General features: G+C 48.5%; 1 protein-coding gene and 1 long non-coding RNA gene across 11 annotated transcripts in view; one reads left to right on the top strand and one right to left on the bottom strand.

Moving 5' to 3' along the window:
- Positions 1–22,942, bottom strand: part of NFIX (nuclear factor I X) — a 219,537-nt gene that overhangs the window by 114,524 nt on the left and 82,071 nt on the right. For 5 of the 9 annotated variants that reach the window (XM_050925424.1, XM_050925426.1, XM_050925422.1 and 2 more), the window contains one exon: positions 20,244–20,404. The exons of 1 other annotated variant lie outside the window; for it this stretch is intronic. In XM_050925424.1, coding sequence (XP_050781381.1) covers positions 20,244–20,270 — 27 coding nt within the window. In that variant the 5' untranslated portion in view covers positions 20,271–20,404. Of the gene's footprint in view, positions 1–18,407; positions 18,429–19,378; positions 19,438–20,243; positions 20,405–20,520; positions 20,605–22,942 lie in introns of those variants that run through there. 3 more of the 9 variants (XM_050925423.1, XM_050925434.1, XM_050925435.1) reach the window with 3 other exon arrangements.
- LOC127035495 (uncharacterized) overlaps positions 1–22,942 on the top strand; it is a 167,614-nt gene that overhangs the window by 75,724 nt on the left and 68,948 nt on the right. The gene's annotated exons all lie outside the window — the stretch shown is intronic.

Raw genomic sequence — 22,942 nt, 5'->3', positions numbered from 1 at the left:
TCCTGACTCCCAGCCCTCCCGGCTCAAACCACTAGACCCCAGATTCTGAACCCAGGAGTCTTGACTCCCAGCCCTCCCAGCTCAAACCACTAGACCCCGGATTCTGAACCCAGGAGTCCTGACTCCCAGCCCTCCCGGCTCGAACCACTAGACCCCAGATTCTGAACCCAGGAGTCCTGACTCCCAGCCCTCCCAGCTCGAACCACTAGACCCCGGATTCTGAACCCAGGAGTCCTGACTCCCAGCTCTCCTGGCTCTAACCACTAGACTCCACTCTCTCCTTGCCTTTTCTCCTCTTTCCAGGCCCTTTCCTAGAGCAGGCCTAGACCCAATGGCACTGCTGGCTTGGGGGAGCCCATGAGTCGACAGCTGCTCTACCCCTTTCGCCAGCGCCTGGAGGAAGCCCTGTGGCTCTGCGGGAGGTCAGCCTGGCCTTCGAACCTGTGGCCGCGGCTTTCCGGGGCTGGCAAGCCAGCCCACCCCCTGTGCTTCGGGGCAGTGGGGCGGGTAGGGGAACAATTCTGAAGCACCGAGGATAACAAGGGACAGTATGAACTGTACATAATAGGATTAATGCTTCAGATTCATGTCCACTTTGCTTGGCACAAAGCGGAGATGATAACTCATTAGAGGTCTGCAAATCCCCAGGGTCATGTTCGCAGAGCTGCGCCGTGTCAAAGCAGCAGCAGGACACTAAGCTCCCGAACTCCACAGGAGGGAGGGGACGGGGGAGCTCGCCAAAGGTTTAACTCTGGAGCCCGGCATCCTTCAAGGAAACAGCACGTTTGGTGGGTGGGGGACACAACATGGGCCCGTTGCAATGAAACCTCGGTAAAGCCCCATGCTCTGTGGGAACTGCAGGGGTCAGGGCTTGTAGGTGCCCGCCCAGCCCACGCGCTCCCGTGTCCAAGTGTGTGCACAAGCGTGTGCAGTGGCACAAGAGTGCATGGTTACACAAGCAGTGGCACGCGCACTCAGCACAGCGAGCCTGCAGCAGCCGGGGAACACGCTTCCTTTTACCTAGCAGGCTGCCCAGCTGGAGAACTCTGCCCAGGCAGAGCCGAGCCAAGGCTGTGCTGGGAGACTACGCTCCCTCCCGGGCTGAGGGAAGGGATGGGTAATTAGATTAACGAGGGAGCCGGCCGCAGCTTGTTAAAGACTGGTCAGTTCTAACTTGTGGTCAGTCGCTGGAGCACTCCAGCAAAGATAACACTAACTGGCCTGGCTGGCTGCCTCTCCCACCCATGCACCCCCTCTCGCCCGCCCCCAGGTAGAGGACAAGCCACACTGGGCTGGAGTCAGACAAGGGAAAGCAGAGCCCGAGTGGGCCCTTGGCCAGGGGTTGGAGGAAGGGACTGGGAAGTCGGGACTCCTGGGTTCTGCTCCCGGCTCTGCTGTGAAGCCTTAGCTGAGTCATTTCCTTGATCCATGCCTCAGTTTCCCCCAAGCATCACGGGGGCAGACAGAGCCATGAGCAGGGCCAAGCAGTTTGTGCCCATGTGATGTGAGCCCTCCTTCGCTACTCTCCCTGCAGCCTGCTCGGAGAGACAATCCTGCTCACACGGAGCGTGGCAAATCCAGGAGCTGAGCCCCTCAGCCCTGGGCTCCCAAGGCAGAGATCTCACCCACCAGGCCTCTCTGAAATCTGCCCCCCTCAGCCAGCTCCACTGGGGCGCGGGCCGGCCCAGCTAAACCTGCCTCCTGATTGGCTGCCGCGGTCCGCATTGCTGCTTCGCACTGCAGCTAGGCGTAGCGGCACTGCCGAGCCCACAGCTGTAGCCACCCGGCAGCGAGCCAGAACCCCGGCTGCAGGCAAGGGAGAGCGCGGGGGGCTCCCGCTCCCCCGCGCCAAGCCCCACGGCACCTTGCCCCCGATGCCCATCCCCGACGTTCCGGCACCTCCCTGCCAGTGGCAAACCCAAAGCAGCCAGTCCTCCAATCCCCTCGCCCCTCTGCCTGCCAACGCCAACCCCCCTCAATATTGCTGCGCTCCATTCCCGCCCCACCCCCCCATGGGTGAGAACAAAGTTTGCTGCAAAGTGGCTGCCCCTGTGGGGTCAGGGATTGGCTCAGCATGGACTGAGCCCCAGCCGGAGCCAAAAACCCAACGGTTGGTGGGGGGGGGATTCACTGGCAGCCAAAACATGGTCGGCAACGGGACAGCGAGACAGAGAAAAGGAGGCGGCTTCCCAAGCAATCGCGTGGGCCCCGGCCAAGGGACCAGCCTGCGCTGGGGGGGCGGGTGGCCCAGGGGTGCTTTTGGGCCCCATGGCTCGAAGGGAAGTGGCAGCGGGGCCAGGAGTGGGGACAAGGAGGGAGAAGACATGAAGGAAACAGCCAGAAAGGAAGGAGAAAGGCAATGGGGAGGAAGGAAGGGCGCCGAGAGCGAGTGAGAGAGACAAAGGAAGAAGTGTGGGAGAGAGCGAGCAGGAGAATCAAGATGGCCACCAGGCTGGGAAGGGAAGGTGCCAGCGCTGGGGAGGCTGCGTGGAGCAGGCAGACGGGGCTCTGACCCCGCCACACACACCCCAGCCCGGCTATCCGGGGGGAGTCAAAGACATTTATTCCATCTGCTGGGGGGGCAGAATTGGCAGAGGACTAGGCAGTTTGTACAGCAAGACTGTAAGGCAGGGGGCTCGCTGGGCCCGGCCCGCTGCGTATGGGGGCGAGAGAACGTTCAGTTCATCACATTAATCCTCTAGCTCAGCTCCGCTCCTCTCCCAGCGCTGGGGATAGAACCCAGGAGTCCTGGCTCCCAGCCCCCACTTCCCTCCCAGCGCTGGGGATAGAACCCAGGAGTCCTGGCTCCCAGCCCCCCTCGCTTTAACCACTAGCCCCCACTCCTCTCCCAGAGCTGGGGATAGATCCCTCCTAACTCCCAGCTCCAGCTGATTAAACCCACGTCCCAGTCAGGAACTCGATGGATGCCTTCCCCTTCCCCAAGAACCTTTCAAACCAGCACAGACTTGCCCATCCCGTGGGAAGGACACCCCCCAGCACCGCCTGACCAGGGTCTAGGCCAGCACTGCAGAGCAGCCAAAGGGAGCCCTCCCGTGGGGCAGATCCCTGGGCAGAACTGGCAGAGTGACACCAGTACAAGTGAAAGGTGAATTTAAACCGCTATCCACTGTGCTCCTGCCTGTGCCCAGCCCACGCCGCCAGCCTCCAGCGCCCCCCTGGGATGTTTCAAACCAGCCCCTTATGCTGAGGGGCTCCTGGAAACCCCTGCAAAGCTCCCCCTTGTCCTGCCAATCCCTCCTCCAACCTCCCTTTGGCTGAGACCTCGACTAAACCCTCCCCTGCCCCCCCCCCCGCACACCAGCCAGGCTGCTGGGGAGCTAAGTCAGGCTGCCCTGGGCCACGGGCGCTACTGTAATACACCTAACAACATACAGCACCTAGCACCATGGGGCCCTGGACGCTACCACAATACACCTAATAAGTGACATCATTCTAGCAGTAGAATTCCCTCTACACACACTTGCTCCAGGATAAGAGGGGACTTCTGCCACTTCTGTTTATGGCACTCTGGAAGTGCCATACACCGGCCCCAAGCCTCTCCTACAGCGCACTGCGGCTTGTCTCCATGGCAAGGCTTCGCCAGTGGCGCTATCCCAGCAGACTCCCTCGCAGAGACACGGCCGATACCTGACAAGGGCTTTGGGGTGGCACCTCCAGCAGGCCCCAAGCAGAACCCACTGTCTGGGAAAGGGCCCTTTTGGCCAGGATGAGGCTGGGGCTTGTGCCAGCAGGGTGAGTGGGGTGACCTGTTTCCCAGCCAGCTTATGGGTCAGCTGCCCTGCAAAGGGAGACACGAGCATGGCACGGGCCGGCAGACCCACACTAGCGCTAATCTGGCTAGCGCAGGCGATAACGGCAGCCCAGGTGCCAGTGCCCACCAGCAGCCTATGGACAAGCCCAGGGACCATACGGGGGTTGGAAAAAAAATCTGAGTGCGGGGGGTGGAGGAGGGGAAATCTCTCCCTCTCTGGAAGCCCCCTACCCCACCCCACCTGTCCCCATCAGATCCTCTCCCAGTCCCTGCATTGCCACATTTCCATCCATTGAGGCCAAATGCCCTGTGTCCACAGGCTCAGAAGCCTCAGTCAGCCCTCCTGCACTGACAACCAAAGCTGAGCCCTGAGTGTTTCCACCCCTCCACCCGCTGACTTCCCCACCTCGCAAGAGAAACAGATCATTAAGCCAAGTTCCTAGCTGCTGATGACGCTTTTTAGAGCAACCCTAGTGCACCGCTAACCATCTGATGGAGCTGTGATAACTGACGTGCTGACAAGGGATTTGAAGGTCATGGGTTCCCTCCCCCCCCCCGATAATTCTAATGCCAACAAAGCTGCGAAGGGTTCTCTGCAGCCATCTGGCTGGAGGGATCCCGAACCAGGCTGGATATGATGCCCCTGAAATACCCAGGAGGGGCACATGCGCCCCAGCTGTCTCTCCCCTCCCTGCCATCTCTCTTGATGTCCTCCTGGCCACCAGCCCCACCCAGTGCCTTTCATTCAAAGGGCTTTGCAAAAGCACAGGGCCAATCTGGCCCTGGCACAACTCAGGTGCCTCTGGTTAAATGGAGTTGTGGAGCCAGACCAAGTCAGGGCCCCAGTATGCCATATGTCTGTGCAGCATCGTCTCCCCGACCCCTTGAGAAGGCCGGTCACTATTATTATCCCAAGAGCCTGAGGCACTGAGAAAGAACAGAGGAAGGGATATGACCCAAGAGTCCTGGTTCCAGCCCTAACTGCTACAACACACTGTGCTGCCAGGTAGCTCCCCAGGATCCTTTGTCCCTGCCCCCGTCTGCTCTAACCACTAGACCCCACTTTCCCGCAAGGCTGGGGAGAGAACCCAGGAGTCCTGACCACCCAGCTCTCCCTGCACTAACGACTAGACCGGGGTAGGCAACCTATAGCACGCATGCCAAAGCCGGCACACGAGCTGATTTTCAGTGGCACTCACACTGCCCGGGTCCTGGCCACCGGCCCGGGGGGCTCTGCATTTTAATTTAATTTTAAATGAAGCTTCTTAAACATTTTAAAAACCTTATTTACTTTACATACAACAATAGTTTAGTTCTATATTATAGACTTCTAGAAAGAGACCTTCTATACACGTTAACATGTATGACTGGCACACGAGACCTTAAATCAGAGTGAATAAATGAAGACTCGGCGCAGCACTGCTGAAAGGTTGCTGACCCCTGGACTAGACCACACTCCTTCCCTAAGGAGATGTTCCCCCCCACTAGCAAAAGGCCATGTCTGCACTGTGGGGGTGGGGGCCCTCCATTTCAATGCCCCCAGACTGCGGTTGGGCCAGACACATGTCCTCAACCTTCAGGGCCCAGCTTGGGAAAAGTCCATTAAGGTGGGGGGCATGGGCTAAGTCCAGAGGAGCTGGCTCTCAGCCCTGAGCCACAATGGGCTGTTCCCTACCAGCCAGGCAGGGTGCTCGGACCCTTTTCCCCCCAGCCTCATCACTGGCTGCCAGACCAAATGGAAGCAGCGCTGATCCCAAACCCCTGCGCAACACTGCCCCACTGACCGCCCCATACCTCATCCCCCGTCGCCTCCACCCAGCTTCCCAGGGACTGGCTTGCAAGTGGGCCAGTCGCCATCATGGCTGCTGCAGCCAGGATTGAACTGGGGCCTCCGGAGCGAAACCCGCCGCGGCTACAGCGTGAGCTAAAGAGCCAGGCCTCTGCCGTTGGCACTGTAACAGCTCGTATCCTCTGTGGGGCAGCGCAGAGGGGGACCCACCCAGCCCGCGCTGCACCAGCTGGCTACGTGAGCAGACAGCCACACACTGTGGCAGGGTGAGACCATAGTTAAGGTTCAGTCAACCAGCGATGTTTCAAAGTGCTCTAAAATCCACAAGCATGCTCTGCTTGTCTCGGAAATTGCTGTAACTCCCCAGGGTATGGGGAGCAGTGGAGCCGTGCAAAGCCTGGATGTTTCGGTTCGCTGGCGAGTCTGGAAAACCAGCGGGGGGTGGGGGATTCGGCCCAAAAACTAAATTTTTCCAAATTTGGGGATTAATCAAAAAGGCAAAAGAATAACTCGCTTTGGGTGGAACAGGAGCATTTTGCTCTTGAAAAATCAAAACGAAGATCAAGACAAAATGACATTTTTAGACTTTTTCATTCATCAAAAATTAGTTCTGACTGCGACCATTTCTAAGCATTTTGAAGCAGATTAAAATAAAAGTAAAAGAAACGTTCAAACAAAAAGTCACTTTGAACGGAAAACCTGGGCCATCTCCTTTCAAACCCCTCAAAACTACATTTCCCCCTTTTAATTTATAACTTTTTTCCCCCTTTTAAACCAAAACAATTTGGTGAAACTGACACAAAGTCACAAAAGGTTCCGTTGTCCACGAATGTACGTTTCTTTCCCGGAAAAAAGATTATCCGAAAGTTTTCACTCAGCTCACGTGAGTGGGACAAGTTTGGGGTCAGTTGGTCCAGCAGTTCCGGAGAGAACCAGGCAGAGAAAACATCTAGCCAGTGCCTGGTGCCTGTTCTTATCTTGTTTCGGAAGGGTGACTGGAGCTGTCCCTGCAGTACCAACCTGAGCTTATCTACATGGCCTGAACCTCGGGGGCTGCCCCCACTCGGGGGTCTGAGCAGCACGGCTCTCAGAGTTACTACACTCTGGCTCGGTGCGTTGACACACACCAGGAGCGCACAGCAAAGAAAGGAGCAGGCAAGCTAAGCGCAGGGGACGGGGGATCAGCCCTCGAACGTGGGGCCCACTGAACCGCGCGAGGTCTTCGTTCTGCCGGAAGGTTTAACCCCGGGAGCAGAGCTCAAAGGACTCTACAAGCCGTTGTGGAAAATGGCTGGGGAGCGTGGGAGCAGCAGGACCACCTGGGGCACTGCACCGTCTCCCTGCCATCGCAGGCTACCCGTCACCCCCATCACAAAATCACCCAGCTCCAAACCAGGGAGGCCCTTTGCTCCTACAGGAGGCTGTTCCGGACCCTCCCAGCCCTGGAGCTTAGAAACCGTCTCCCTATTTCCAGCCTCAGTTTATCCCCATTTGTTCTTGGGCCAACATTGTCCTGGCTCTTCCCCCTCCCCCATCTTACACAGCGCGATCAGCCCCTCTCTCAGCCCACACGTGGCCTGGCAAACCACATCAGGTTCGCCAGCCCTGATTGCCCCAGCAGCCTCATCTGGACCTTGCTTATCAGGCGCAAGGGTTGGGGTGGTTTGCTCAAGGGGTTCCTTGGCCCCTTGGGCACATCGCCCTGGCTCCTGCCACATCCTCCAAAAAACCAGAGAAAGTCACTGGCAAAACCCTGTTCCCAAGGAGTTGAGTTAACGGGCGGCGACTCGCAGCCTTCCCGAGCTCACCCTCTGGCCTGCTTTGTAGAGGGTTAATTATAGGGGAACTCAGCGCTCTGAGGGACTAGCCACTCAAGTTTAACTGCCTATTAGCAGCGGGTTTGGCAGCAAAATGGGAAGGTGTTTGCCACCCTGTGGAAACGAACCATGAGCTCCAAATCCACCCCTCTGCCCAGAGCACCTGATGCGAGAAATGCCTCGCTGGGCTGTCCTTGTACTCTGGTAGCAGCCAGATGCTGCAGCGATGGGCAGCTTATGAATGCGGGTAGTAAGAAATAAAGCTCAAACAGCACAAAGTGCTTTCGAGACGGCAATGGCTGGAGGGTATTTTAGTCTACGGAGATAGAAGAGATAAAACAAATTAACACTGAGTTCAGACTGAGCGATGGCAGGAATAAGACAATTACACGCACCCTCTGACATAGATCCAGTGATTATAACATGGTAGCCCAGCCTATGCAATAGAGCCCTGGACTCAAGACCCTTGGGTTCTATCCCAGCTCTGCTACTGGCCTGCTGGGTGAATGTCTGCTACTCACGTCTCTCTGTGCCTCAGTTTCCCAAGCTGTAAAACGAAGATGATGATACTGACCCCCTTTGTGAAGCAATCTGAGATCTACTGATGGAACGTGCAAGTTAAGATTTTTATAGAGAGTCTCCTGTATATAATATATTTCGACAGAAGAATATATTATACACACTCACACACAGAGAATTCAGACTGCAGAATATTTGCACTACGGAAGTTTATTGACCCACTCTTACATAAACGGATTGTATGTATCTATTCTGTCGTCCAGGCAGTCTCTACATTACACTGGCAGGACCTGGAATTCAGACAACGATCACTGGATATTTATCTACATAGAGAGGGTAGAGACAGACTCATGCTCCGGTAGAAATGGTGATCTATACTGATCAGTATATTCACACTCAGGATTTCCAATGGCCTACACACACACACACACACACACACACACACACACAGTCTAGTCCATCTAGAGTCTTAGGCTATACCCCTCCCCAGTCTCTGACTCTCACTCACTCCCCTATGCACCCGGCATAACGACAAGCACTCGCCGTACATTAATTGCCTATTTCCGGATTTAAAAACAACTCGGCGCAAAGGGACAGGAATCATTCCCAAGGGCGGGGCAGCCGGCCCCACTTTTGCCACTTCTGTGCTCAAGCTCATTCGACTCTGAGCCCCGGGCACTCGTACAACGCACGGAATGAGAGTTTAAGGGCAGATCCTCCAGGCTGACCTCCTGCGGCGCACAGGCCACAGACCCACACCCAGCACCCGCACACTAAACACGACAACAGAACCTAGATCAAGGTAGTAACATCCCTCAGGAATCTAAACTACCATGTGCCGCAGGCGGGGGCAGAGGTGCACCACACTGTGCCTCTGTGGCCAGCCTGCTTTCAGAGGACACTGGCATCGTCACACGCACACGCCAGACCCAAAAACCGCAATTTGCTTTCGGGGCAGCAGAAGCAAAGTCACCCTGTGGCATCGACCAACTTTACGCCAGCGGCTGCCGCAGGGGTGCAGATTATAAATTTATATTCATTTGCTGCTTCACTCTGGCAGCACTTCTTCCGTTTCACGTACTGCGCAGGGAAACCACTCGCAAAACTGGGGGTGTGGTGGGGGGGGACTCTGTTAAAAGCCAGACAAAATCCCCCTCTTTTCCAGAAGGGATTGAGTTGGCATCCAGCTTTTCCAAGAAAGCTTTTTGTTTCCCATCAATTATTCAGATTCCCATTCCCCCCACACACACACACCCATTCTCTTTTTCTATCCCCTTTACAATTCCAGGTCTTTTCAATAATTTAATTTGCTTTAAAAACTCAACAAAACAAAAGCGTCCAAAGTAAAAAGAATCAAAATATATAAATAAGGGATATTTAAACCAAAAAAGCTTCTGATCCCAGATAGACACACAAACAGGCCCCAAAATAGCTAAATCATTTCTCTTTCGCACCTTCCCTTATTTGGAGGGATTCTTTCAATTTCGCAATGAATGCCCCGCTTCCATTGAACTGAGGCTGGTGAAGAACCAAAGACAGCGGTCGATATTTTGGTGGGGACATGGGACCGGAGGCCTAGGAGGGAGCGGGGGAATGCTATTCCCAGCTCGTTCTCTGTCCGAGGCAGCAAGGAAAGTTTGAGAGTTTGTTATAGAAATCATGTCCAAGTGAGATCACTTGTGGAGGAAGAAAGGAGAGGGGCAGATTTGTCAGCTCAGATGGAAAAAAGGGCTACCGGTGTCAGTTTCAGGAAAGGAGTTAATAATGGACAACAATAAAAGCAACCTAAAGAGTAATTAAGGACTTCCAGTCCATTTTGCTACTCCCAAGTGGGGGGAAATCGTACAAGGGCTGCTTTGTACCTTTACACCGTGTTCATAGACTCATCCTAAATGCGTACACATGAAAGCAACAGAGTAAACAGCAACTCCCCCCCCCCCCCGCCCCATACTGGGAATGTTTTCACTTGGCAAATGCCTCTCTCAAAGCAGAGGGAAGAGAGTAAAGGCAGAGACATGTTGAATCTGGGGCTGGATCCTCAGCTGGGGTCAATCAGTCTTGCTCTACCGACGACAGACACCAGCTGAGATGCCAGCCCCAGGCTTCGCTAATCTTTGTTTCATGGGGGATCTCGCTCCACTCCAAGATTTGGAAACACAGTTTGGGAAGGAAAAGGCCAACGGAGCAGCCTGAAATCCAGAAATCCTAAATGAAGACAAGCCAACCGAGCGATCAGCCTATGGACACACATCATGCCATGGTGAGACCTCGGTTCCCCGAACCACACAAGAGGCCGGGAATTTAATTTGGATAAGCAGAGGCTTGGATAAGCTGGGGACTTTCTGACGCTGTTAGCATACACGGGGGAACATGACCTCATTCTGGATAAAGGAGTTATTTGGAGAATCAAAGCTCAAATAAACAAGGTTTCAGTGTATAGATTACACACAGATGCACAAACATACACACACACACACATTCTCTATATAGATTAATACCCATGGAGTGGAACACTAAACAGTCATCACACTTTGTTTGTAAATCTATATCTGAGCACACCCGGTGTGCTGCAGCATCTGTGGAAGGCAAGGCTAGAGTGAAAGTTGAAAGCACTTTCCTGTAAATATGTATTTATACACTCATACACCTTGCACACATGTAAATGGATGCATATGATGTATGTGTGCATATTTATATCTATAGCTACATATTACAGACACTACATACATGTATGTAAAAATACACACAAAAAGCAGCTATAGATATTATGCATTTGTAGAGTAATAAAACACAGAAAAACATTTGTTTGTGTGTGTATTTACTGGTCTTTTCCTTTGTATAAATGTGTTGCCGAGTGTGTGTGTTTGTGCACACACATGAACACACACTATATGCTTATCTAACCTAAAAATGACAATCAGAAATCCATGGTAAAATACAATTTCTGTGCTTGTTGTGCACAACCCCACACCTCAACATACTATAAATATCTAGGTTTAATTCTGAGCCACGCAAACTCTCCCTGAGTTCAGTAAGTGATGTTCCTAAGCAAAGGCTGCAAAATTTGGAAAGCAGCCGTGTTTAAAATCCTCGTCCTTAATGCTGCGATAAAGCCGCTCTTTGCATTTCACAAAAGTTCCTGGATTCGGCAGTCGGACAAAACTCATGCGAGCCAATGAACCAATTGTACACATCATCCTAAAAACGGTACTTTCACCATCGATTCCTGTTTGGCATTTTTAGATCATATAAACTTACAGGGTCAGATCCTCAGCTGCTATAAAGGGGATACAGCTCAATTGACAGCTATGGGTCTACAGTATATAGAGATCATATATAAATATATATTGTATTCTTGAGAGTGAGGGTGTGTTTGTAGTGCAGATATTCATGCCTTGCCGTTTTGCCTATGAAATATGCACAGAGTAGTAATAATACACAGATATGTAGACATCTGTAATTTATAGAGGCACCCAAAAAATTACATCTGCACTGGCTAGCTAAGTTCTCATTTTATAGACCATTACTCCTTAAAAAACAAAATGTGGAGAGTATTTGCCTTCAAAGTTAGAAACAACTATATCCCAGTGCCCAGAGCACATTAAAATATAAAAATTAACAAACAAACAAACAAAAAGACTTTCCGAGGAAAGATTCCACTTAAAAAAAAAAATCAGCAAAGGAGAAAAACAGTCAACCTGAACTTTAGTTTTTCCATTTTCTACTGTAAACATTTTTTTTTTTTTTTTTTTTTTTTTTGCTCAGTAAGAAAACCGAGAAACTGCCCATTTCGGAAGCCAGGGATTGTCATTCCAATGAGAATGGAAAGTTGTTTACAGTTTGTAATTAAGTTTCTATTGATAGCCCCAAACTGTGAAAGTTTATAAATATCTTAATGAATTGTTTGTAAACTCACCTGAATACTGTCTCAACACTGCATAAATGTTTATTTATAGGCTTCGCTAATTTCACTCTCCCTGTTCAGCTCATTGTTTCAGTCTTTGTGTGTGTGGTTATATAATATTTTTATGCCTTCATTTTCCTTGCAAGTACCTTAACTTCCTCAACAGTCAGACTCTTTTCCCAAAGTCTGAAAAACCCATTCTTTGCTGCAATCTTTCCAATGCCCTTTTTTTTTTTTTAAAGAAAAGACCACTGGCAAAACTCCCATGGCTTTCCGCTAGAGCCCGAACCAACTGAAATAAGTTATCATCTTGAACTCCCTTTCCCCCCCGCGAAAGCTCCTTGTGTAACAAATTCTGCTCTGAAGATCAGGAGGGAAGAGTCAAACCCGTGGAGCAAAATGTCTAACAATAGCGGATTGGATGGGGCTGCTTTCAAACGACCTGTGGGGTTTTGTTAGTCGGTTTGGTTGGTTGGTTGGGTTACCCGCTACCCCAAAGCAGGCCACAGCTTTCTATGATTTTCTAAATAAATAAGGCCCAACGCTGCCTGTGCTCTAGTGGTAACACCAGTCAGGTCAACAACTAACTGCATCCAGTAGTGAGGATTTACAGAATCAACCTGGGGAGTAGTCAAGGAAAACCAAGCAAGGAAAAGGTGAGCAAGGATTTGCTACATAAAACCCATTTGTGTTCAGGAGGCTCCTCCAAAGCAGGCCAAGACAAGGAGCGAGCGAGCTGGATTTTCCATCTGCACAGCTACATGTGTGTGCACGCAAATATCTTTCAAAACACAACCAGATGGAGGAATAGGGACTGATAGCCCAGCTAACCACCCCAACTGTCCAACTCTCTGGTCAGTGAAAAATGCACTTCCCCAAAGATTTGCCTATCAATTTTAGGTGGGCCAGAAAGGCCCGAACTCTGTCCCCTTTCTTAGGCCACCAAGACACGACAGTAGAAAAATCCACCCTTCATTCCCAATGTTAGAAGACAGAGGGCTCAAAATGCATTTGAAAGGGGGGTGAAAAGAATGCAGACTTATTAAGGAAATTGGATTTGGAATGTGTAACTAAGAATTGCTTTAATGAATTCCATGTATATCTAGGCTATGTTATATATGCACACATATTAGACACTTACCCAGATACTAGATTCATTTTACACAGTAAGTTGTTTGTGTGTGTGTGTGATTGGATATATTAGTATAATAGCTACACACTGATAGAGAACATATATCATATCTGGAGGCACAGCTACAGGGGTGTGGGACTGCACACCGCAGGCCTAAATTGGAATGATTTCAGGTGTCCAACACAAGGCTCCATACAGGGCCTGATTTGAAAGTGTGAAATGCCTCAGATCACTGGTCACTTTTACAAATATCAGCTGATGTTTCTATGTATGACATCTACATATGTACACACATTATGATGTATGTGTAATCCGTGTGTGTGTTATACAGAATGAGTATAGTGTGTATATTCAACGTTTACATATATATAAACACACACACACACCATACAATCTACAAATCTATATTATATATACATGAATAGTGGGTCTATATGCAATACACATATGATATATAAACAGACCTATCTGGTATTATATATGTGTATGGCATGTATATATTTGTGATATAGATGCACTATATATATAAGTGTAAACTGTGTATATGTGATATTATATACACACACTGCATATATCGCATAAAATATGTATATTGCATATGAATTATTATATGCACATCCACAGTATGCAGTAGAACCTCAGAGTTACGAACACCTTGGGAATAGAGGGCATTTGTAACTCAAACGTTTGTAACTGAACAAAACATTAGGGCTGTTCTTTCAAAAATGTACAGCTGAACGTTAACTTCATACAGCTTTAAACTTCTGTGATTATTGAAATGAAATAAGCACAGAAATAGTTTCCTCATCTTGTCAAATCTTTTTTATTAAACTTTCCTTTTTTTATTTAAGGAATTTACATTTAATACCATATGTCCTGTATTTGCCTTTTTTTTTTTTGGTCTCCAAATATGGTGTGTGATTAACTGGTCAGTTCATAACTCTAGTGTTCATAATTCGGAGGTTCTACTGTATGCGTGGTTAGGATGTATATATCGTATAATCACATAAACACACTATACGTACTACATACAGGGCCACATATTATCCACAAGGTCTACAGCGTACACATTAATATTTAATAGATGGTTTTATATAGGTTGACCTGATGTCCCGTTTTTAAATGGACAGTCGGGACTTTTTCTTATATAGATGTCTATTACCCCCCACCCCCATCCCATTTTTTCACAGTTGCTATCTGGTAACCCTAGTTCCAAATAATATAGGTGTGCATGGATGTATACTGAATATATTTGTACATTACACACACAGCATATAACATATACACACACTAACCACATACAAAAAACAATACCGATTACACATTCCAAATCAAATTCTGTGTGTGTGTGTGTGTGTGTGTATATATATATATATATATAAAAATACATACGTGTGATAGATATATAAAAAACAATCTATATAATACACGTGTGTGTGTGTGTGTGTGTATAAAAAGTGCTTCGAGACCTACTGATAAGCCCTATATAAGAGTTAAGTAGTATTATTATTATATAAAAACATGCATACCCACTTATATACAATACACACATCCCCTATATCAAACACACACAAGAGTGCATATCAGCACATAAAGGCCAAAAATAAATACAAATAACCTGCCTGATTTAAATCAATTATCAGAATTACAAATAGTCAAAAAAAAAATAATTTTTGCAATGACTCGAAAGTCCCCACCAAAATAGTGTTGGCTTAAAAAGCAAAAAACTCAACACCTTGGCTCTCTTTCTTGGTCTTCCTTCTCCATATTTCAAACAAGCTCCTCCAACTCCTCCTAGGTAGCAGACGTGTATTTTATTTTATATGTGCAAAGTCATGGGGATCGGGAGGAAAAAAATCTTTGCAAAAAATAAAACCCAGAGCTGGTTGTTAGCAAAACAAAAAAAAGAATACCAACGCTTGGGAGTGATGGAACTGGGCCAAGTGAACTGCAGAACTGTTAATACAACAGAGGTAGTAAGCAGACGAGAGTTCTCCTTCATCCAATAATAAAATAAACTCTTACAGAGCAGATGCCACTTAAAAAGCAAGTGGCACCAAAGACAAGCGACACGGAAAGTAGTTTGATAATTTTTTCGCCTCCACCATGATAACCCTGCGTCCCTCCTGAAAAGCTTTTCTGTGGATTCTGCCCCTCTCAAGTCTCTCCCACCAACTTCAGCCAGCCAGAACTAGCACATTATTTCAAACTCCGGGCCTTGGACTGCTTCCATCGCAGGCAGAGGGAGACCAAGCTTTTGGGGCCAGATTCATCATTGGCGTAAGCTATTATCATGCAACAATTTACACCAATAGAGGATCCGGCCCTCTATGGATCGGGACAGCAGGATCAGGCTTGCCAAGTGCTTAGATCAGGAAATCCAGTTCCAGAGGCTGACATGGGAGCGCCCAGGATTGGGCCCTACAACAATAACCTAGTTCAGAACTTCTCTTCAGCAAGGCCCGCAGGTCCAATATTTGGGACTCTTTTTTAGGAAAGGGAGCGGGAGGGACAGTACTAGTTGAACTGGGATGGGGGTGATTTTAGATCGCTAATAACAGGAAAGGGAGAGAGGAAAAAAACTACTCTGCTCCAGGAACTGAAACCAGGGAAATCAGTTCAGAAGTAAACCAGGCAGAGGCAGAAGGGCAGCGGGGAAGCTGCCAGGCTGGATTTAATTCACTGGGCACAAACAAGGGGTGACTCCAAAAAAGAAAGCTGGGTTTTCCCTCCCTGAGGCAGAAACGAAACTGGTCTCTGCAAGCTGGCAGGGTCCCAAGAACGGGGCGAACAGAGAGGAACTAAAAAACAAACAGATGCAAGAAAATAACCCTCCAAAAGTATTCCAAAACTCATCCCAGAAATGGCAGGCCTGGCTAGAAAAGTTTGTAAAAAATACAGACAGATACTGTGGAGGGGATAAAGAGACAAAGAGATTCTCCTGTTGTTTCTCTAGTTATTAAGATACATATAAGTATTAATAATTATAGGCTCCACTGCTAGACAGATATGGACCTAATGCTAAAATATCGAGCCAAGTTTGTAATGTTACGTATGTAGAAAGACAAGACCAAATGTGATGTAGCTATATAGCCATTAAAATATAGGCTCTAATGCTAGATAATTATACAGAAATATAGGCCCACACACATGCATATTATATATATATATATATATATATATATATATATATATATATATATATAAAAAATACAGGACTAATGCTAAAAATATTCTTTCCAAGCCTGTGACATTACAAAAAATGCACATTTTGGCCTGGAGGATGGGGGAGGAATTATGACACAACATTACATCTTTACGCTTCCACGTTACCCCCAAAAATGGATTCCCGCCCAACTAACGAAACATTGTGAAATTATAACGAAGTTGGCTGTTGTCTCTCCACTTTTTTTTTTTTTAAGTGACCCCACTTAGTTTGGCTTTGGATTTTTAAAGCCTCTTTGCTTTGATTTTTTTTTGTTAGGGTTGTTTTTTAAGGTTTTAATCCATGGAATGATGTTGCAATTATTGTTTTATTGGTAACAACTGTCTTTTAATTGTTCACATGGCACCCCAGAGCATCGTGGGGAGTGGCGGAGTGAGAAGAGAGATGCCTTGATAAATAGACTCATCATTATCAACAATGCTATTTGTGCAAAATACATTTCTCTCTACGCATAGCAGGTACTATAAGATATCCACTATTAGTTACAGTATGTAATACAATATATCATTATGTTGCAAAAATATGCATGCCACCGACAGACATGTATGATATTTTATGTATTATACACAGACGCGCACGATTCACCTACACATCAATCCATATGTATCACCTATATATTACATGCACACATATTGCCAGGTACTAGGCTAGTATCACAGAAATGACTGCATGTATATACAATACACACACATATACCCATCCATGTTGTATCTTAAGTACAGTAGTTATATTTCATATTTAATATCTGTAAATCATTAAATATAGGGTATTTAAGTACAGTGTGTGTGTATATACAATTTATATCATATTACATAAATTCTTAAATATAAGTTATTTTGAGTACAGTATCCATGTGTTCACACACACGGTATATTACATAAATATTACTAAATAAAATATTAGGTTCAGTATCTATGTATGTATTTGTATTACACACACACACATGATACCTAAGAAAAATATATTTCTAGCTCTATCACACACAGACGTACATGTGTGTATATATCATTATAGAGATGTACGTACTATGCCAGATACCTTAGATTTATAGAGAAGTTTTCATCCATAAACATTGGGCGCTAGTTGCTTATTTTCATACCTAAAACTGCCAGTCATTGATTAGGTACTGATAGTAACTGCTACTGAAGGGTACAGGACCTAATGGAGCCCATCCACAGCCACCACCTCTTTTTAACAAACAAAATAAAATATCCTGGGACCACATTGTTCAACCAGGAACTCTCCAGAGTAACTTGCATGAGTTAAAAAACACCCTCATCTAATTCCAGCTGCTCTTTCAAAGTCAAATGCTCATTGTCATTGTAATAATTCTCCTGATCTCTTATCAAATTCAAAATGAAAGAAGGTAGAACTGAAGTGAATGCACGATACTCTTCCATAACCAATAATAATAATAATGGTCCGCTCCATTTATTACTTACTGTTGATTAAGGAAAGGAACAGATATTCCCAGCCACTGAAAAAACTATATCCCCCCCCAGCATTGTTCCCACCAAATGAGCAAACAGATCTGCAAAGTTTCTACACTGCGCTCTCCAAAAGTGCCCCAAACCACAGAAATTACAGCCAATTAGAAAGATCTATCCATGGCAAACCTCAAAAATGTGATTCACATTATTTGCAGCCAGCATGGCAAAAAGGAAAGGAAGAAAACAGCAGACAGAAATGCCTTGCTATTTCTGTGCATCGGTGCTGCGCACAAGCCCACCTATTTACTTGGCTCCCTGCTTCAGCAAAAGTCATTGAAAACAATAAAAATGCAATGTTATTTCAGGGGGGGGTTTAAATAAAGCCCTGGATTTCCTCAGGGCTGAGGTGCTTTAGATAAAAAAAAAAAAACCATGCCACTGTGTAATTGACCAGGATTTTTAAATCCTTAAGGACACTATACTACACAAACTGTCCTTTTTAAAAAGAAAAGAAGTCAGATATTGAAGGGCATCAATCACACCCTTCTTACAACAAAATGTGAAATATTTCAAAGTAAGATGATTTGTAAAAGAGCGTCAAATAATGGGACAATGCTCTTCAGAGAGGCATGGAGCAGGGGCCGGTAGTTCCGAGCTGAGCGGGAGCTCGGCTCCCTACCCCACTCTTGCTGCAGGGCTGTGCAGGAGTTACCTGACCTGCTGGGGACGCCGGACAAGGAGGGCTGGAGACTAGCTAGGGCACCGTCCTCTTTGAAAGATGGGCTGGGAGCTGGCCCGGAGCCGCTGCTTTCCCCCACCTGGTCGGCGAGGAGCGCCTGGGAAAACGCTGCACAGCTACGGGACAGGCTGCGGAGCGGGGAAGTTGAAACAGACAAAAGCCAAAGTATCTTCGCTACATGAAACTGCCTTCTGGTGGCATTAAAAATATACCTCGTTCCCGCTTTCCCCCTTCGTGGATCCGACCCCCCCCCCCGCCAAAGAAGTTACATGATCAGTTCCAAAGACCTGTTTTAAATCGGCTTCGCCCCCCTGCCCAGCTGAGCTGAATTTCTCCATCACTCAGTTACCAAGTGTTGGGGTTGGGGGGGGGTTGGTTTTTGTTTTTGTTTTAATTATTTGAGTGGAAATATTCAAAAGCTTTTGGGCGGTTACAGAATCAATTCTTAGCTGCATTTCAGGACAGTGCCCCCCCCCCCACTCCGAAATGTCTCCATAACTTCAGCTCATCCAGCAAAGCTAATGAGATAAAGGGCCTTTTCAGCGAACTCTGAGCTGAAGAGTTAAAATAATCCTTCCCCCCCCCCAAAAAAATCCACCGTTTTCATTAACAGCAAAACCCAACATTTCTTTGCCCCACAGATTATACACGGGGGGGGGGTCAAATCCATCCCCATTAGACCATAAATCCAACACATCCAGAACAGACAGAGATCTAATGCAAACGGTGCAGCCCCTGATTTTTTTTTTTGCATGGTTAGAAATATTGCATTGATTAACTCCCCCCCCCATTTGCAGCTTGTAAATTTCAACGCCTTCCCCCAGCTCAGCGACCATGGAGAAAGCTCCCAACTCTCCGCTTCTGCAAACTTCCTCTGCTCCAAACGCCCGCTTCTCCGCCGCCCCACTTTGCACCGTCCACACGCTCGCTTCCCTTCTCTCTCGAGAAATTGCAACCCCCGCCCCAGGTTCGCTGCTTTTCCCCCGAGAAATAAAGCCAGGCTTTGTGCCGAACTTTTCCAGCCAGGCAAGAAAGGGGAAACTCCCCTACCTGACCCCGAGCAGGGAGCGCGGTGCAAATGCAACAGGAGAGGAAAACAGACAATCCAGGAGCAATTCTTCCCCGGGCATTTAGGAACTGCCTGGATTTCGCTCCCGCTCGGAATGGGGGGGGGGGGTTACTTCAAACCAAAAAGACAAATTGGGCTTTGGGGTGGCCGGGTTGTTTTTAACAACTGAAGATCTCAGCCCCCCACAGCCCCGAACACAGAAAGGCAAAATCCACTGCAAGCGCGAGCAACTTCTAGCATTAGCAACCGACCCTTCGCAATAACCCCCCGCGCGGTGCAGATCATAACACAAAAGACAAATATTAAAATCATTCTACATTTGTACAGTTCCCCCCCAGCTCCCTCTCCAACCCCCCCCCCAGCATAGCTGCATGCATTAATCCAGCAAACCCCTCTGCCCCTTTTCCCCTCCCTGCCTCCCTCCCTCCCTCTCTCGCTCGCTCTCTCTCTGGTTTTTAATTCTTGAAATAAATTTGGGAGACGCGCCATTTTCTGAACTAAACCCATGTGCAGTGAATATAACAAAGAACTTGGAAACATGCCATCAAACCCTCTTTCTCTGCAGAAAGAGAGAGAGAGAGAGAGACAGGGGAAGAATTTTTGTTTCAAACAAAAACACAGCCCAGACAGACAGCAATAATCTCCCCCCAGCTACACCGCCACAGCCTGGTGCGTGGCTCACACCCACATGAAATCAGGAGCAAACCCAACAGCAAAGTTTCAAAAAAATTTTAAAAATTAAATAAATAAATAAAAGCAATGAAAGAAACAAACAGAACTTGCTTCTCTCTCTCTCTCTCTCTCTCTCTCTGTTTTTTGTTGTTGGTTTGTTGGTTGGTTTGTTACCTGGGTCAGGCAGTATGGGGAATACATGGTTATTTTTGGAAAAACACTGGTGCAGAACTGTTTTTCATATGGAGAACAGCTGGCTAGGTGGCTGCATGGCTAACGCTGCGGCAGTTCGCTCTCTAGTCCATGCCGCCGAGTGGTAACCCCGCCTTGGAGCTCTGAAAGTGAAAGTTTAGACAAAGTTTGGAACCGAGAACACTTTTGCCTTGAGAAAGCTTTCAGCTCCCTCCCCCTCTCCCCCCGCCCCGCTCTCTCCCCTCCCCCCCATACACACTTCGCATTCGGAGCTCTTCCCTCCCCTTCGCACTGCAGCCCGTCGGGGGAGCGAGTGACTCCCTCCGATTCGGGTTTGCGGCGTGTGTGCACGGGCTGGGCTGGGAGCAGCCTGGCCAGGGAGCTGGGGCTGTTCAGCCTTGGAAGGGTCTAGCCCCCCAGGCGTGTTTCCACTGCAAACCCCCTGCTGCTGAGCCAGGCCCGGCACCGTAAGGAAGCAAATCCGAATTCCAGAGGCGTCCCATAGGCAGGGCAACTCGCTCCAGTGGGGACCAGCGAGATTTGATTTGAAGCAGGAGAGGGGTTAAAATCGCCGGCTTGTCCTGCTCTGCCATCATCTCACACATGCTCTGGGGCTCCCCCCTCCACCCCCCCAGAAGCAGAGGCGACCCCTTGGACCTTGCTTTGGCCAGGCCCGTCACTTTCTCACACTGCGAAGCTCCTGGCCAGGGTCTGGGAGGGGGAGTGTTGGGGTTATGCCCCCCGCAATGGGATGTGCACAGCGCTGTACAGATCTTTGCCCCTAGCAAGCCAGAGCTCGGCTGGAGCCCAGCTTGAGAACACAGAACAGGGGAAGGGCCGCACTCTGTCTGCCATGGGACACAAGGGAAACCAGGGGGGAGGTCTTTGTAGGAACTGACCTGGAGAAAATGTACACGCTGGCAACGCGGGGGTTAAGGTTTTTCCCTTGGACTCAATCCTGTTCCTCATAAACTCGTTTTTTAAATGTCCTTGAGTTAATTTATTTTATTGCTAAAGAGGTTGGCTTTATTTTAACAATCCGCCCTAGTGTGGTGCAAAGGGGAAAGTGTGCTCCAGCATGTGATAGACGAGTGGCTCTGGAGATCAGATAGATACATAGATAGATGGGGGGGTATGGAACTAGGTAGACTGACAGGTTGTGTAGATAGATAGATAGAAGGGGTGGATGGGGATAGATAGATAGATAGACAGACAGACAGACAGATAGAGGGGGGTATGGGAATAGATGGGTATGGAGACGGATGGGTGTATATGGCGATTATATGAACAGATGGGTATGGAGATGGGTATGGAAACAGATGGGTGCGTATGGAGATAGATGGGGATGGAGATGGGGATGGAGACGGATGGGTGTGTATGGAGATAGATGGGGATGGAGATGGATGGATGGGTATGGAGATGGGTATGGAGACGGATGGGAATGGCGATGGAGACAGATGGGGATGGAGATGGATGGGTGTGTATGGAAATAGATAGATGGGCATGGAGAGAGATGGATGGGTATGGAGACAGATGGGTATGTATGGAGATTGGATGGGGATGGAGATGGGTATGGAGACGGATAGATGGGGATGGGGATGGATGGATGGGTATGGAGATGGATAGATGGGTATGGAGATGGATGGGGATGGAGATAGATGGGTATGGAGACGGATGGATGGGTATGGAGATGGATGCTTGTGTATGGAGATTGGATGGATGGGGATGGAGATGGGTATGGAGACGTATGGATGGGGATGGTGACGGATGGTTGGGTATGGAGACGGATGGGTGTGTATGGAGATAGATGGGGATGGAGACGGATGGGTGTGTATGGAGATGGGGATGAAGACGGATGGATGGGTATGGACACAGATAGATGGCTATGGAGATGGATGGATGGGTATGGTGACGAATGGATGGGTATGGAGACAGATAGATGGGGATGGAGACAAATGGATGGGGATGGAGATGGATGGGTGTGTACGGATATGGAGATGCTTGGGTGTCTATGGAGATTGGATGGATGGAGATGGAGATGGATGGATGGGGATGGTGAGGGACGGTTGGATATGGAGATGGATAGATGGGTATGGAGACAGATGGGTGTGTATGGAGATTGGATGGGTGGATATGGAGATGGATGGATGGGGATGGTGAAGGATGGGTGTGTATGGAGATTGGATGGATGGATATGGAGATGGATGGATGGGAATGGTGATGGATGGTTGGGTACAGAGATAGATGGGGATGGAGACGGATGGGTGTGTATGGAGATAGATGGGGATGGAGACGGATGGCTGGGTATGGAGATGGATGGGTGTGTATGGAGATAGATGGGGATGGAGATGGATGGATGAGTATGGAGATGGATGGGTGTGTATGGAGATGGATGAGGATGGAGATGGATGGATGGGTATGGAGATGGATGAGGATGGAGATGGATGGATGGGTATGGGTACGGAGATGGATGGACGGGGATGGTGACGGACAGTTGGGTATGGAGACGGATGGATGGATATGGAGACGGACGGTTGGGTATGGAGATGGATAGATGGGTATGGAGACGGATGGATGGGGATGGTGACGGATGGTTGGGTATGGAGACGGATGGATGGGGATGGTGACGGACGGTTGGGTAGGGAGACGGATGGATGGGTATGGAGACAGATGGGTATGTA

This window comes from Gopherus flavomarginatus, chromosome 16, assembly GCF_025201925.1.
Source record: "Gopherus flavomarginatus isolate rGopFla2 chromosome 16, rGopFla2.mat.asm, whole genome shotgun sequence".
In the NCBI taxonomy this organism is placed as follows: domain Eukaryota; kingdom Metazoa; phylum Chordata; order Testudines; family Testudinidae; genus Gopherus; species Gopherus flavomarginatus.
The sequence above is the reverse complement of the archived record's forward strand: the minus strand, read 5'-3'. Positions and strand labels throughout refer to the sequence as shown.